Source organism: Corylus avellana, chromosome ca9, assembly GCF_901000735.1.
Source record: "Corylus avellana chromosome ca9, CavTom2PMs-1.0".
Taxonomy (NCBI): domain Eukaryota; kingdom Viridiplantae; phylum Streptophyta; class Magnoliopsida; order Fagales; family Betulaceae; genus Corylus; species Corylus avellana.
This window is the reverse complement of record NC_081549.1, coordinates 9,469,061-9,486,583: the sequence shown is the minus strand read 5'-3', so window position 1 is coordinate 9,486,583 and position 17,523 is coordinate 9,469,061. Positions and strand designations below refer to the sequence as shown.

Below are 17,523 nucleotides of genomic sequence, written 5' to 3'. Positions count from 1 at the left end.
TTTTTAAAAAAAAAAGAAAACAAAATTTCTTTTAGCTTATATTTTTTATTTTCTGGGTGCTACAAAAGTAGCTATTAGCTTCCAACCTAATGAGTTTCTCAAATGCTCACTCAAGACCTACATCCTATTACATGACTCTCCTATTGAACTCTTCCTTTCCCTAAATTCATCATAACCTATGCTTTGGTATAGATTCACTCCTATACTTAGTCCTTGCATAATCATTCCTAGGAGTCTACAAAGCTGATTTGCTCTTTATGTCACTTTGGCACAATCATCTACTGCAATTTATACCGTGTTATAGGCTTAATTGCTCAAGCACGTAATGGATGGATTAAGGGTGGTTTGAGGAACCCTAATACTTTCCAAATCAACTTAAGGCTGAATACTATTAATCTTTGCTTAATTTCATTAATTAAATTGGCCTCTTTAAATAAAGACTTAATACTAACATAAATAAACTACTTCTTAATAATAACATGTTATCTCTAATGATAAGTATTATTTCTGATATTTAAATTCTAAACCTAATTATAAAGTTGTCAATAAAGATAACTTATTATCCCTAATGTATTTTAATCCTAAAATAATACATCTACTATTAGACTCATAAAATACCGTGACTTTAGTTGTGATTTAAATGATGAATTCTTAGGTTTTACTTTACATTTAATCATCTCTAAATTTTCCTAAAACAACATATATGACCCTGCACACTTCTTTCTCCTTAGGAAAACCCTTATTTTTTGTCTTTGGGAAATCTCAGATGAACAAACTTCGACCGAGGGTTTGATCGAGGCTCATTTACCTAGTCGCATTCAAATGGGCTTCAATCAAGAGTTCGATAAAGGCTTCTTGGGACATGCACGATCGATTGAGCTTTGATTGAGGCATTTTGTGATACTTTTGATCCATCAAGTTCTGATTTCAACTTACCAAAACCCAAAGACATCATGAAACCCTTAATTTTCACCACACTTTATCCTCTCAACTCAACATTACACTGCCACACCATTCTTACACACCCAAATGCACTTCTCTCGATTGAAAAGATAAAAACTTAAAATCTAAAATTTAAATATTCTTTTGATGAAATGCCTCCAAGCCTCACCATGCTCTATCTATTTACACCACAAAACATTTTATATTTATTATTTTATTTAATCGAATTTATAGTATTTTCTTAAGCAGGAAGGGAGCTATAGCCCTCCCCAACAGTTTGAATTTATTTTTTATTTTTTTTAATTTAAGATATATTTATAATTTAAAATAATTATAACTCATAACAAGTGCAGTTGATACATAACATAAGAAACAAGAGTTACAAGACATTAATTAATTAGTCTGATGTAATATACCGTTAACTAATAATAGCACGATAGGTTGGCAATAACTTGTTTGAAAACAAAGAAAAACCTAAGAACCTCATTGTTGAAATTAAAATCTCATAAAATGTAGAAAGAGCAAAACTGTTGGTGGACGTTAATCACGCTGATCTGGCACCAACCAACGGATGAATTCTACGAGTACTCAATTCATTCAGATTTGATATGAGAGCCGCAGTTATTTTTGACCACTTTACTTCAACCAACACTTGGTTTCAAGATCCAATCATAATGCATTAATGCTGCATCAAACAAAATAATGACAAAAATGGAAGTCTAGGAGAATATGAGGAGACTTCATTTATCCAACCCATTTTTCCATCCTGTTGAAGGTCAATTTCATGCACAAAAAATTTCCTATTATATATGTACAAAGGTCATAATTTGGAAATTCTGGCGATGGAGATTCAAGTCTGAGGATATGCCTCTGCCAAGTGCTTTTCTGCAGTCATGGTTTCCACAGCCGGTCAACGGGGTACCCCCTCATGCTCTAATGACACGTGTAATCCACAACCCCCCCACCCCACCCCCAAATTGCAAAATTATCATAAGGGGATATCTGGGGTCCATCAGAAAGCTGAGTCGGACTGCAATTGGAGCTTCCCAGCCTCATCAAAATGATGCGTACGTTGTAATTGTATTAGTCATTTTTCCTTTTGAAGCCCCAAACAATCCCTAGCCTTAACCACCTCAAAAACCCTATTGATTGAAATCGGACAATGTGTAGTCTTCTCTTCCTTTGTGCTTTCAGATGACTGAGCTGCAGTAAAGTTGGGCTAAACACTTGAAGCAGACTTTGAGAGTAAAAGGGCTGCTGGGAATTGATAAAGGAAGAGTGCAACAGACTTTACAAGGTTCCTGCTTCATCAAAGTTAAAAGAAAAAAGAAAGAAAAGAATGATCAATTAGTATGAAAATGCAAATATTTATTCAGGGAAGGACATGTCTTTGAGAGAGAGAGGACAATAATAATCACATCATGTAACAAAATACCTGAAAGGAAAAATTAAACGAAAAAGTTTAAGAGAAATAAAGTATACATGCAAAACAGATGAGCTTCAAACGCAAGGTGAAGTCTGCCTATGTAGCATTGACACATTACAAGACATTGAACAACAGGAAAGGCAATAATACATGGAAGATCTGGGAAGATTATGAGAGAACAATAAAGAAATATGCACTTTTTAGGCATATGGTCATAACCTATTCTAAATAATAATCCTAAAATCTAATTTGATTAGGTGTCTGTCTGCCACTTGTCAATAATGATAACAGGGTTTTCTAGTAATTGAAACTCTTGATCATGTCTAGACTCTAGCATACTTATATTTCATAAGCTATCAAGTGAATCATGCTTCCAGTAACTGAAAATTCTCATTCATGTCTTGCATACATATAATATTTCATAACCCTAGGTTTTATTAAAAGAATCACAAAATCCTAATTCCACCAAATTCAAATATTTTACTGATGCAAAACAATAAACCATGAAGAACTGCTTATCCACTGACCTCAGCAACAAAGGCATACCATTTTTATTGGACTATCATTTCCTCAATCCAACTTATCTGAACGATTTTGACAAATCAGTCAAATATGTGACCAACACACTGATTCATACGGGTAAGGACTTTAGTTATTCAAACATTTATCAAATGACTACAGCCTTGGAGACCAGATTGATAATTGGCATTTTTTATTCCCATGTAACCAAACCAGCTAGATTTGACAAAATGATCACACGGTTCTCATGATAAAGCCATCTTTAGAAACATTTGATAATATCTGGACTAGTACACCTATCGTAAAAGATAATTTTGGAACATAAGAACATATTGCTGAACTATTGTTGGCTACAACAGACTTGTTCCCTTGGGCGGTTAGGCCCCAGCACCAAGTCTTAAAACATGTAGGGAGAGAGAGAGAGAGAGAGACTTTAGCTCAAAATAACAATATTAATTGAGAAAAATAAAGTAGCATGAGAAGAAATACTTTACCAGATGGGAAGCCAGTTTGATTTGCTAGAATACTGCTGAAATACTAATTCATGTTCTGTTGCAGTAGAACAAACAAGCCTTTGAAATTTTGCAGATAGCTCTTCACAAGAGTGAATTTCTGATGGCTGTACTTGTCTAATTGCAGTCTTTAAATGTTGCATTGTTACTTCTGAAGCATCAAGGCACTCCTGGTTGGGAAAAAAATTATCAATCAATCAACAATTTCAAAAGACAAAGCCATCTAATCATGAAATGAACTCAAGAAACCTCAATAGCTGCAACAGCTGCCTCCCGGCAGATCAATGATATATCAGCCCCAGTGAAGCCTTCTGTGAGACTAGCCAGCTCCATTATGCTGATGTCAGAACTACATGAAATTTTGCGTAAATGGATGTGGAATATCTCTTCTCGGTCAGCGTTATTTGGAGGCCCCACATATAGCAGCCGGTCAAAGCGTCCTGTACAAGTCTCTTGTGAATTGTTAGGAACATTACCAAGTTTCTAGGAGAGGGAGTGGTAAGAGATTGGAAACAACTCAACTACCAGGTGTATGGGTGTGGGTTGGGGAGGTGTCAGGTGTGGACATGTGAGAGAGAGAGAGAGAGAGTGGGGGAGAACCTGGTCTTAAAAGGGCAGGATCAATCTTGTCTGGTCGGTTTGTAGCAGCAATAACAGTAACATCAACTCTTTGATGCAAACCTGAATTCAACAAAATATTTGTTTTAAGAGAGAGAGAGAGAGAGAGAGAGCTTGGTTTAGTTTTAGAAAACAATAAATGTTAACATCTAAAATATATTCAAGATTAAATTTCCCAAACTTTTAGTTACTTTCATCTTAAGAAATAAAGTACCATGTCTAAAACATAAGCCATATGAAAAGAAAACTTCTATTGGTAGAGTGTAATACTCCAAATTCATCACTAACCATCCAGTTCAACAAGAAGCTGACTCATAACCCTATCAGAAACTGAAACCCCATCACTTTCCTTGCCACGGATGACAGCAAGACCATCAATTTCGTCAAAAAAGATAATTGATGGGGCATTCGCCCTTGCTTTTGCGAATAGTGATCTTACAGCCTTCTCAGATTCACCAACCCATTTACTGAAAAGTTCTGGACCCTTCACGGAAAGGAAATTCAATCCTGCTTCAGAGGCTACTGCACGTGCCATGAGGGTTTTGCTGCAACCAGGAGGACCAAACATCAAGATCCCTGTTGGGGGACGAGTTCCAATACGCTTGAATGCATCCTGGTGTTTTTGAGGCCACTCCACAGCTTCCATTAATTGAGTTTTAACCTCGCTTTGGCCGCCAACATCTTCCCAATTGACCTTTGGAACCTCAAGTATTACCTAGAAATGAATATATAAGATGAGAGTTGGTAAATTAGATCAAGTAGCATATTCTATGCTAGTTGTCAAAAAATTTCTCCCAAAATTAAAATTTATAAGGTTTTCACATTTTGGCTAAATGTGAGGCATTGAAGGCTGCAATAAAAGGTTAAAATATGAACAATTATGGGAATTGGACTCCAACTGAAGCAACCACTTAGTTAGCTTGATCAATTGTGCTTAAGATCTGGCAACTTAAAGCATAAGTGATTACACTTCTATTTTTCCAGCATAGTATGAATGATGGCAGCAAGGGTAAAAGATGCAAATGTAGGAAAAATCTACATACAGTTCCATAGTCCCCTAATTTTATCTAGTTCCATCATACTTATATACTTGCTCATCATTTCGGAACTAGTGAAATACTCATATTAGAATTCTTTCTTTCCCATTTGTTTTTTACTTGTTCTCCCTCTTTTGACCTCCTTATATCAGAGAAATTCACATATTCAACTCAGAAAAATAGAACCCAGGAAATATTCTTCCATGGGGGGAGAGAATATAATTTGCTAAGCACGTGAATTGAGTTTCAGAATGAAAGTATTTAAGTTGGACCCAAGATATAATAGGTGATGGTTATGGGTCTAATAATTGCCATCATATGATTGGCTTATATAAAAGAATAATGAGACTATAGGACTCACATAAAGTGTCATTCTAGATGGCAGACCTCACTTCCTCAAATATATTTTAAACAAAAATGATTCTCTAAGCAATGTGAACACATAAACAATACCTCCCGCATGGCACTGGGCCTCACTTTGATCCTGGCCTTTTCAAAATCTTCAAAAGCTACTCTTAACATACACTCTTCTTCAAAGCCATCTATGATGTGATCTACATGTTCTGGAACAGTGCCCTTCAAGGGAAAGGGTGGTCGAATCTCTGAGTAAACAGACAAATTTGAAACAGAAGAAGTTGCTGAATCTGCATAATCCCTTGAAATATCTCTTGTAACTTCTAAGCAATCAGATCCATCGGTTATAACATCGGAACAACCTTCACATGCAACAGATGCTGAACTGGAGACCAAATCATGACAAGAATATTTAAATTTAACATAACGCCTGAGACAAACCAATGCTGCCTCATTGCATAGGGAAGCTAGATCAGCACCCACATATCCATGTGTGACCATAGCAAGATGTTCAACTTGCATGTCTAAAAGAGAGTGTTCCATTTCACCAAGAAGAGTAAGCAATATATCTAACCGCTGCTTTGGAGATGGCACACCTACATACGAATTTTTAAGAGAAACAAAATTAATAACATATCCAGCAAAAGGTGATAAACTCTATGAATCCATCAAGTATTTGAACCAGTAAAATGGACAACAGAAAAATCTTCGTTTGAACTCCTATTCCAAGTTCATCCACTAAGTCACTAAATACTTGATATTGATTCCTATTCCCTGAGTAATTTCTATTCAGTGTCCGCCGTTGTGCATAACCTGCACATTTTGACTGATCACGGACAAATCAAGCTAAACATATCATAATCACAAATAATTCATAATACCTATTTCAATTTCCCTGTCTAGTCTTCCAGGTCGTCTCAGTGCAGGCTCAATACTATCAGGCCTATTGGTTGCAGCAATTACAATCAATCCATCAGTTCTGTTAATCCCATCCATCAAATTTAACAACGTAGCAACCATTCTTTGAGATAGCTCTTCACCTCCATCTTTCCGAGCAGGGGCAATGGCATCCAACTCATCGATGAATACCTATAATAAGAAAATCCCAGTTAGCCATTTGAAACCCAAAGTCAACAATATCACTCTATAAGGCAAAATCTTGATAACTTTGATTGAATGCAATCAACTTGATACACTTGGTCGAGCCACCCCAAGGCCTATGGGGGTGGCTAAACCATTTTGCTTTTTGGGGGTAACCGAGCCTTGGAGGTGGTTTCGACCACCATCAAATGGGCCAAAGGGGGTTGGCCAAAACCACCCCTAGCCAAATGGGGGTGGCCGAGCCACCCTCAAGGGTCTTGGGGGTGGCTCTTGGCCAAAATGGCCACCCCATTTTTCCCAAAGGCCTTCTATTTTTTTTAAATGTTTTTTAATTATTTTTTATATTTTTAGTTTTTTATATAGTTCTTTTTAATTTTTAATATGGCATGGCCACGTGTTAGTTTCTTATTGGGTTGACGTGGACGTGGACTTCCATCAATTTTATGGGCGGATTTTGGACGCAAATACCATCTCCGTTTTTAGCCATAAGCAAAGTACCATCTACGATACAAATTGAAACCGAGATGAGCAAAAATAAAGTCCTTAAACCACAAAGAGATAATGAGCATTTAACCTTACTCCTTTATTAGTAAGGTTGCTAGGCAAAACCTACTTAGGAGTCTCTTCAATACTAAGATGCCTATAAAAATAATAAAAATGAAGTTACACAAGCTTACACGAGTCCAGACGAGTTTATACGAGTATTAAACAAGCTTTAATATTTGTCCAAGCTCTGTTCGTTTAATAAATGAACCAATCCCAAGTCGAGCCCGAATCTGTTCGCGAGCAACTCTGTTCATTTACAGCCTTAGTAACCTGTTGTGGTTGAATAGGGGGGGGAAGAGTCTGAATCAGTTTCATCAATTTCTGTAATGTGCTGAAGATTTTTATTTGTTTTTTTTAATGAATAATAATTTATTGGAAAAGATTTTTAGCTATTTAAAGTCACTCACATATATCCCCACTTTAATATGGTTTAAACAGTTTGGTCACTTCCAAAACATCAATGAGTCCGTCATTATAGTTCTCATGTGAAATAGTCTTAAGAAAGTACCAAGGAAAATCTCTATGATCATGATCTTGCTTTTTTATAAGTAATGATTACTTTTATTGATGAAAAGGCAATCTCAAGTACGCATCAAGTATAGAAGAGGACCACCAAAAGCTTACCTCTTAACGTTTAACAAATCAAGAAAATCCAAAAGAGGTGACGAAGGAAAACTGTCCATGATAGTTATCTATTTGTACCATACTCTAAAGAATAAATCTAAAGGTAAAATGCACCTCCCACCCATGTGGTTTGAGTTGAATTTAATGCCATCCTCTCAGTTTTCAATTTTTCTAATCCCACTCCTTGTAGCTAGTTGTATGGCAAGGTCCACATGAATTCAAGGCAACAAATATGATGTGGCAAAGTTGTGACAAGAGCAATGACAGAATAGTGATGTATGACAATGGATAGTGACGAGCAGTTGTGACTTGGTAGGAACTAGCCACAACCATGGTTACTACGATTGGTGAAATATGTGTGAAATTGCACAAGTCCTAGCTAAAGTCCATTGAGTGAACTTGCTGAGCACCATGCTCCAAGATTGCAAGACATAGGCGAAAGAGAGGCGGGAGCAAGCAACTCGGAGAGGCGGAACAAGAGGGCTTGGCCGTCCTCAATGTTGTGGAGGAGCTCCTCGACCTAGAGAATCTAGGTGGGGGAATTAGTTGGTTAGATTGGGCATTTGGTTTGGGCTTGGACTTCTATGAACAAAGAGGGATTTGTGACTTGGACATAAGAGACACCTTTAGTTGGCATGGGAGTCTCCACAAGTCTTCGGCGGGAACTGACAACTGAATGGGCACACACTTGTTTGGTAAGTGGCTTGAACCCAATTAACAATCCCTTTACCAAATTTAACAGAGAGATGGGATTATTGGATTAGAGCAATTGGAAAAATAGAGAGAGCATGACTAGAAAAACACAAAGCCAAGGAGGTGTTATTAGAATTAGCCAAAAAGTTCCAAGGTTTGGTTTTGGCATGACCTTTGGTGTGGGGATATGGCCCTTAAAGATGCTTTTTTCCAGTTTTATTTGGTATTTGCTCATACAAAGGATGCTCTTGTTGAGGCTCATATAGAAGTTTTTGGAGGTGCCATTTAGTGGATCATGACCTTTGCTAGAGTGGCTTAGGATTGGGAGGTGGAAGTCTTTGCCTCGTTCTACAGCTTGATGTATTTAGTAAGAATGAGAAAGGAAGGGGAAGACAAGTCCTGGTGCCTCCCTTCCAAAAGAGGGTTGTTTGGTGTTAAATTCGTCCAAGTGTCATGAATTGATGGTTTCCGCTTCCCTTGGAAAAGTATTTGGATGACTAAGGTTCCTCTGCGGGTGGCCTTTTTTGTGTGGTCAGCAGCCTAGGGAAGATTCTTACCAAAGACAATCTTCAGAAGCGGCAAATATTGTGGTTGATTGGTGTGTTTTGTGCAAAGAGAATGGGAAGTCTGTAGACCATCATCTTCTTCATTGTGAAGTTGCTTGCGCCATTTGAAATGATTCCTTCAATCAATTCGGGTTGTGTTGTGTTATGCCTAGACAAGTAGTCGACTTGTCTCTCAAAGTGCTGTTGTTTGGAAGATGGTGCCTTTGTGCCTGTTTTGGTGTCTTTGGAGAGAAAAGAATGATAGGTGTTTTGAAGACTGTGAGAAGACTTTAGAGTAGTTGAATTCTTTTTTCTTCAAACACTTCGTATTTTTAGACAGCTGCTTATGTTTCTCATTTAGTGATTAGTTATCATGGTTTTCTTATTCTTTTTACCCTTATTACCTAGGTGGCTTCTCTTATATACTCCTTATGTACATGAAGTGCCTTACGCTTTTAATGATATTACGATTAATTATCAAAAAATGAATCAACCAAAACCATAGATGTTGTAGGTTCATTTTACACTAAATCTTTTAGCACCTTCAAAATATACAATCAAGATAATGTAATACGTTTTTCATTTTTCTTCTTTTTTCAACTTAACCGTAAATTTTTCTCTAAATCAACTCATAGAAAAAAAGCATAGTCTCTGACTCTCCACCAAAAAGGCATGTTAATAAAGGATGAGTCATAACTTACAGTCGATACTTTTTTTTTTTTTTAATGAATAATAAGCAAAGCTCTCGCACATGAAAAGTATACAAGAGAAGCAACGGACCTATTAGAGTCAAAAATCTAAGAAGTTAGCAAGATCAACAAGATTAGAGGAAGAAAAATTAGGAACATAAGTTACAACCTAATCTAAAAGAGATCTCAAGAAGGAGGATTTTAATTGTAGCACATTAGACTTGCAATCCTAAAGAAGGCGCCAATTTCTCTCTCCAAATGCTCCACATTAGTAAAGTAGAGATAAATTTTCAGATGGCCTCTTTTGAATGTCCCTGTTCTAGAGTCTTCCAACAGTAAGGCATCTCTAGGATATTGCTAGGCATGACCTACAAGACTCCAAATAAGATGAGAAACAAGCGCCAGATGTCGCTAGTAAACTCACAAAGGATGAGGAGGTTGTTTACGGTCGACACTTAAATTATTGTCTTGACATAAAACAGCTCTTAAGCTATAGTTCTATGATCCATCTGATTAGATTTCACTGGAAATAAAATGCTTGTGGTTACACTTCACACATAAATAACTTGAAACTGTAATAAATTGCTACGCTCTACACTTAATTGTTTTTGTGGTTTAAATAACTAAGTTCAACACTGTATCCATCAGTACTTCAACCACAGAACAGCAATAATCCCTCAAAAAATAAGGCATAGATCTGAAAGAGAAATTTAACATTTTGGGGTGAAGAATTCTAACCATGGCAGGTGCTGCTTGGCTTGCTGACTCAAAAACTTCAAGCAAAGCTTTCTCACTTTCTCCATAAAATTTACTCACAATTTCAGGTCCATTCACAGAGAAAAGTCTGACACCAGCATCACGGGCACACAGCCGAGCTAAAGAAGTCTTTCCCGTGCCAGGAGGGCCATGCAGAAGCACTCCCTTTGTAGTTCGTAAACCAAAACTAAAACAGTAACATCAGTGATCAGCATTTAACACCGAATATGTGGACCATTAAAACAGCTGCATTAAGAATGCAACTAAAGGATGACAAGAACTTCAAAACATAGAATTGAATAGTTCATAGACATAGGAAGAGACCATCGGCAACAATTATGGGCAATGTGTTGATCTCCATTTTGTTTTACACGTAATCGAAATATCATTAAAAACATAAGGCGCCCCCAGGTAAACAGAGTATATAGGAGAAGCCACCTAACTAGGAAGAACAAAAAGAACAAGAAAATCATGAAAACTAATCACCAAAGAAAAACAAAAGCAGCTGTCCAAAGATACAAGGTATTGAAAAATAAAGACTAAATTTTTTCCAAAGTCCTCTCACGGTCCTCAGAACTTCTATTATTCATTTCCTTCTAAAGACAACACAAAAGGCAACAATGTGTTGATATATTTACTAGAAAAAAGCAATTACATATCCGACTATACCTAAGATTGCCCATAGTTCAGCTAAACGATGTACATTGGTATTATGAAATATGTACTCCTTATTAGAATCTGTACAAAGGTTAACAACAAGCTTGGATGTAGAAAGTACAAGCAATCTATGCCATTTGAGATTTAGGTCATTAACTCAATTAATTATAAAAGACAAGGTTACAATATTAACAAATTCAATAATATGATCGCTGGAAGATTATCATGGGCAAGGGAATGATCAAAATAGTGGAGATGGACTTCTATCTGCAACTTAAGAAGACGCTTCATGAGACAGTGCAACTTCTATGGACTATCCAACTGTAAGCCCGACTTCTCATATTAAATTTAGCTGCCACTTAGAACAAAAAGGCTCTAGAAATCCTTAAATGGTATACCTGCCTTCTCGTATTAAATTTAGTTGCCACTTAAGGAAATAAATTTATAAAATATATGGGCGATAAAAAATATATTTTCTTAACCAAGCCTCGTAGTAGAGGATAATGACCAATTTGCCATTCAGCCATATCTAAGGCCACTCATTGAAAAAAATATAGGCCATCATGATGTTCTTCTGTCTCACTACACTCTTTTATTAGCTTTCCTCTCACAGATGTTCCCTTAGACTAATGTTTCGAATTCATGTCAACTGTTAATCAAACAGTTTATTAACTAACTTATGGGGAGGGCAGACTTTTTTGGCTAGGTAGTAAGGCTTGATAATACACCTGTGTAATAATTGGTATGTGTCACAGGCACACAGACAAACTTTTGAGGTCACTCATTGGTATATCCATCTGAAGATACTTGGAGATGCTGGTATATTGTTAACAAATTCTTGATATTTCCTGCAGTGGTATCCAGGTTGAACTGGAATTGACTAACTAACCAAGTCGAGGCACATATCTTTGTTAAAAACTTAAAAGGGAGGAAAAGCATATTACTAGACCTATATGCATGTATAATTGTTTTGGACATAAGTGCTTACAACTCTTTTAATAACTACAAAATAGTATATTTTGTAATTTGACCTTTTATACAGCACAATCTATGCAATCTGATATGTCCCCATGTATCCATCTCTAGAGAACATTTTATTTAAGTTGATCAATGCAAAATAACTGAACAAAATAAACAAGAGAAAATATTTTATATGGCATACCTCGACAAAGTGTCCTTCACTGATGAGGAGACTATTATATCTTTCAAAATTGCATATTCTTTAGAAAGACCACCCAACTTCAAAGTATTGTCCACCACATTAGCTTTAACATCCTTATATTCAAGTTCAACACCTGAGAAACCTCCTTTTTGAGAAGTTTCAGACAACACATTGGATGGAAAATGCAGACAGACTTCTGTATCTTGGTTTACAACAAAAGCATGGTTCACATGGTCCACCAGCTCAGGATCTTCAAAGAGCAAATGTTGACTTTTCTCATTCGTATAATTATGGCTACTACTCTTTGCTGACAATTGTTTAGCACCTATCACGCGAAAAATAGAAAGCTCGGGAAACATCGGGATGGTGACAAAATTTCCACAGAACAGATTACGAGAAAACAACCACAAACGAAAATATGCATGCAGAGCTTTCTTAGCACTTTTATACCCTATTACCTCCTTAATATCAAATGAATCCATAGATGAACTGCTTGGATTTGGTAAACATGATACTGAATTTCCGCGTATTGGTGATGTTGTGTGACTAGTACTAGAAGAGCTAAGTTTTGACTGATGCAATGGAGTTTTAGGGGATGAAACCATTCCAATTTCAAATGGATCACGAGGTTTTTCTGCAGGGAAGTTCATGGAAGACAACATATTACTTGGCAATGTTGACTCATTCTTCGAAGGAACCAGCTCTAGATGCAATTCCTTACAGTTGTATAGAGCAAAAGAGCCAACTCTGGTGCCATTTGGTGTGTCATGTCCATTTACAGGACTGGATGGAAATTGGCTTTCTATAGGGTAAACAAACACAACACTGCCTAAAGTAGGACAACCCATGGTGTAGGAAAGGTTGGAAGACAATCGCACTTCATTCTTCAAAACCTGGAAAAGTTTAAAAAATGAAGAAAAAAGAAGTCTTAGTAATAAGATAGACCCCAATCTCTGTTTAATATGATGTATCAAGATCCAATGACATACTAGATGCAAAATCAGGTACACCAGCAACTCTAAAATTTACCAATAAACCAAGACAAACAAAAACATGAATTGATGACATGGGGAGAATGAAAAAACATTTTTTAAAACACATACATTGCATCTCTTTATGTTCTAACAGCTGCTTTGGACCAGATTCAAATAGTCCATTCTATTTCTAGAAGGCATGCCAACCCTCATGGGGCATATCAAACGTACAATGTCTAATGGAATTTTCTTAAATTATAACATCATTAAGCCAAAAGCCCTTCCCTAACCTTTTAAAGAAACAGCCCAAGAAAAAACAGCAACCCAAGCTTTTGAGGCAATGCACTCCTTATTTAACAAATTTCCTCAAATTCAAAACAACTTTAAATCTTCTGGATGTAGCAACAGTGAATCCTATTGCTCAGAATATCAGCTGCATTTATCCTTGATGGATGTTTTTGCATCTGAAACCTAAAATTCCAACCTCCCAAAGGCTGCCAACCTGCTTTCAACTTACCAATTCGATGCTACAGTAAATTATTAATGCCAAACGTGATGGGTTAGATTGTGCAAATCCCAATTGCAAGAATGCTATTGAAGGTTTCAACCAGTACAACAATCGAAGACTTGAAGCATTTAACAATGGCATGACGGAAGTGAAAAAAAAAAAATCAATCTCACACAGCTATTCTGCAGAATACAGAGTTTGTGCAAGGAGAGTGTTTAGGAACACAAATACCAAATGTTCCCAAATGTATCCTATTTATCAATCCATTTACTTCCCTTTTTCTCTTGAACTATTTTTCTGGTTTTCATATAAAAAATGGTGACAAAATCAAAACAACTAAATTACCATCAAACCTTACTAGAAGGATAAACTGTCGCAAGAGCAAAGTAGCTCCCCACTTCATTAGCCGTTTTCTCTACTGTATCAATCCCAAAAGATGCAGCACATTCATCTGCTAATGAGCTAAGTGGAAAGCTTGATGAAAAGTTCTTCGTTGAAGAAGCAAGTGACACCTGACAAACAGGATTAAGATAAAAAAGAGGATAAGTATGCAATCACACATGCCCTTTTGTGGGACTCTCTATTACAAGTTACTTTAGGATTATAATATGACAGATCCAACGAAACATACAAGTTAACTTGTTTGATTTATAGAGGCTTATAAGTTTCTACAACAACTGAAATGTTATTATGGTAACAAGAGAAAAAGAAACGGAACGTGAAAAAAAAAAGAAAAAAAAGTGACAATTAAAAGCATTCAAGCAAACAATATCCATGAAGGGTATCAAACTGATGTACTTGTTATAAGTAAAGCTAATCAATGAAGAAGCAACTTCTTGAGAACTGGACATCACAAAAGAAAAGGGCAACGTTATTTTAAGCTAAGAGCTTTAGCTTTCAAGTACAGACTGAGCGAGGCAAGGAGATCATAGAGACAAAGTGAAAAATAAACAGGTGAAAAAGGGACTAGATTAGAGACAAAAAGAAAAATAAAAAATGACAAATATAACCAGTAAAAGGGACTAGATTAGGACATTAAAATACCATCATTTACATCCTAACAAGTAAGCTAAGCTTATGAGCTATGATTTCTAGGCAAAGCCACATTGTCATGCTGAATCAGACAGGGTTTGTTAAACACTCTTAAAAAAAATTCATATCTGAATCAGACAAGGCATCTAAAAGATAACAACAGACAAAAATTTCCTATAAACTGGTTTAAAAAAAATTTCTTCCAACCCAGTCTCTAAAAGTAACATGTGTCCCTTAGCATGTGCTTTTCATATGTCGAAACGAAAAATTTCTGTCCAAAAGATGATGGTGTAACATATCTTTGCAATTCATCATGAAAAGCAACCATAATTCTTTACAAACTGTGTACTTGACCTGTTTTATTCTGTTGGGTTGAATACAAACAAACCTAACCAATTATTCAAATTCCAGTAGAAATACTGAGACATAAGGGATAAAAAGTGGGGGGCATGAATTACCGATACGATGGACAAAGGGGCAAGGGAAGATGCAATCATGGCACTCTCTGAAAGCCAAATCATACAGCTTTTGGGCTTGGGATCGACATCAACATCAACAACTTTTGCAATAATAGCAGATTTGGCAATGAGAGCAGGATATTCGCAAGAAGCTTCTTCAAGAGCGCGGAAAAGATCCTCCTCAGTGGCTTCAACTTCAAAATTTGGTGTCCGAGGAGACACAGACTGGTCAGCGTTTAACAGCCTCGACTTTGCCTTGGAATGCTTCTTTGTCTTGGGCGCCATGTTTTCCCTCTATAAAAGCTTTGAAATCGCAAAACCTCAATCTCAGACAGACAGAAGAGCTTCTGAACTCAAATTGATTAATCAAAAAGTTGATAATTTTTGGCTGCCAATCAAACACTTTTTTCACCTACTTTATTTCGATAGCGAAGATCTAAATATTCTTGGGAAATAAGGCAATAGCTTCAGCATATGCAAAACCCTACTCTAGGGTTTAACCGTGTGTTCAATTGCATACATCATTTTATTCATATAATTTTCTTCAGTTAGCCTATGGAAGTTTCTTTATTTTGTTTCGTAGCATTAATTCTTTTAGGGATAAATGCAAAATTAGTTCATGTGGTTGACCTAAATTATAAATCACTCATTGTGGTATGACAAATAATTTATAAGTCTCTGTAGTTTGCCTAAATTACAAATCACCCCATGTAGTATAAAAAATAATTTATAGATCTTCAGGGTAGGCCAAATTAACAATTTGCTCCCTAAAATCAATTATAATAAGTAACTATATAACTCTAAACAAACACGTTGTTGATTATAATATTAATCACTTAATTTGTGATATATATGATCATATGATCTAACAATTCACGTAATCTTTTTTTTCTTCTAATTACAATTCGCATACTCTTTAGATCGTGTGATCTAACACTAACTATATTTTGTATTTTGTATTTAGTATGTTAATATTTGCTTGTATATTAACTATTTAGTATAGTTATATATTTAATTAGTTAACAAATTAACCATATGTCATAATATTTTATATTAGTTACTATTTATGTAACTTGTTTTGATTAACTTATTTTGCTTTTGTTTTTGTTTTCTGAAAATAGTTAACTTACTTAGTAATACTAAGTTAATATATATTAACTGACAAGTATGTATATTATATATTCATATATATAATACACATACAAATAGTAAGTAACATATAATTTTTTTTTGTCAAAATAACCTATAGTTAAATATACTCCGTCAGTAATTTAATATATATTAACTTAGTTAATATGTTAGTTTATTAACTAACTAGTTATTAAGTCTCGGGGTACTTAATTGTTGTATTAATATGAGTTTTTATACTGATGACTTATGTCATATTATATATATATATATTGCTATTATATAGTTATATGATTTAATAATCAATTAATCATTTGATATAATTATATAAATTATAATGGTAGACAATATGAAAATGTGACTAAATTCGGATGATAATTCATATGATATAACATCTAAATTATAATGATATCTAGAGCATAATACTCTAAACATAACAAGAGCATATATCTCTAAACAAACACATTGTTGATTCTAATATTAATCACTTAATTTTTGATATATATGATCATATCATATAATAATTCACATAATCTTTTTTTTTTTCTAATTAAAATTCACATCATCTTTAGATCATGTGATCTAACACTTAACTTAATAGTAATACTAAGTTAGTATATATTAACTAACAAGTATGTATATTATATATTCATATATATAATACTCATACAAATATTAAGTAACATATAATTTTCTTGTTTGTCAAAATAACCTATAGTTAATTATACTAAGTTAGTAATTTAATATATATTAACTTAGTTAATATGTTAGTTTATTAATTAACTAGTTACTAGTTAGTATGTTAATGCTAATATATAACACACATGTATAATAAAATAAGTAATATACATAGAAGTATTGAGTAACATGTACTTAATTATATTTACTTAATATATATTAATTAACTAGATAATATGTTAATTTATGAACTAACTAGTTAGTATGTCAACTAATACATACACATGAATATTAAATAATTCATATAACATATATTATTTAATTATATATATATATGAACGAGCTAACGAGTCATGCTAACAAGCCGGTTCGAGTCTTAAACAAGTTAAGCTCACGAGTCCCCCGTCGAGTTTGATCGAGTGAGCCGGGTATGTATCTGATGAGAATTAACAAGCACCATTAAAGGATCCATTGCATGTTCCAGTTGGGCCTATTACTAAAACAAGATCCAAGAAGATCAAAGAAGCACTTAATGGGCTGATTCAAGAGATTTGGGCCGATTCT

General features: G+C 35.1%; 1 protein-coding gene across 2 annotated transcripts; it reads right to left on the bottom strand.

Moving 5' to 3' along the window:
* Positions 1-1,662: 1,662 nt before the first annotated feature.
* On the bottom strand, positions 1,663-15,628 carry LOC132192009 (calmodulin-interacting protein 111). Of its 2 annotated transcripts, XM_059607182.1 has the most exons (11): positions 15,154-15,628; positions 14,017-14,175; positions 12,182-13,074; positions 10,345-10,549; positions 6,290-6,497; positions 5,508-6,004; positions 4,306-4,732; positions 4,000-4,080; positions 3,649-3,839; positions 3,382-3,569; positions 1,663-2,243 (listed from the first exon to the last, which is right to left on the bottom strand). In XM_059607182.1, exons 1-11 carry the CDS (start codon positions 15,436-15,438, stop codon positions 2,162-2,164), a joined length of 3,216 nt encoding a protein of 1,071 aa, XP_059463165.1. In that variant the 5' UTR covers positions 15,439-15,628; the 3' UTR covers positions 1,663-2,161. The 2 variants fall into 2 exon arrangements, with proteins under 2 accessions (XP_059463165.1, XP_059463166.1); XM_059607183.1 differs by lacking the exon at positions 15,154-15,628 and having other exon boundaries at positions 14,022-14,164.
* Positions 15,629-17,523: the final 1,895 nt, after the last annotated feature.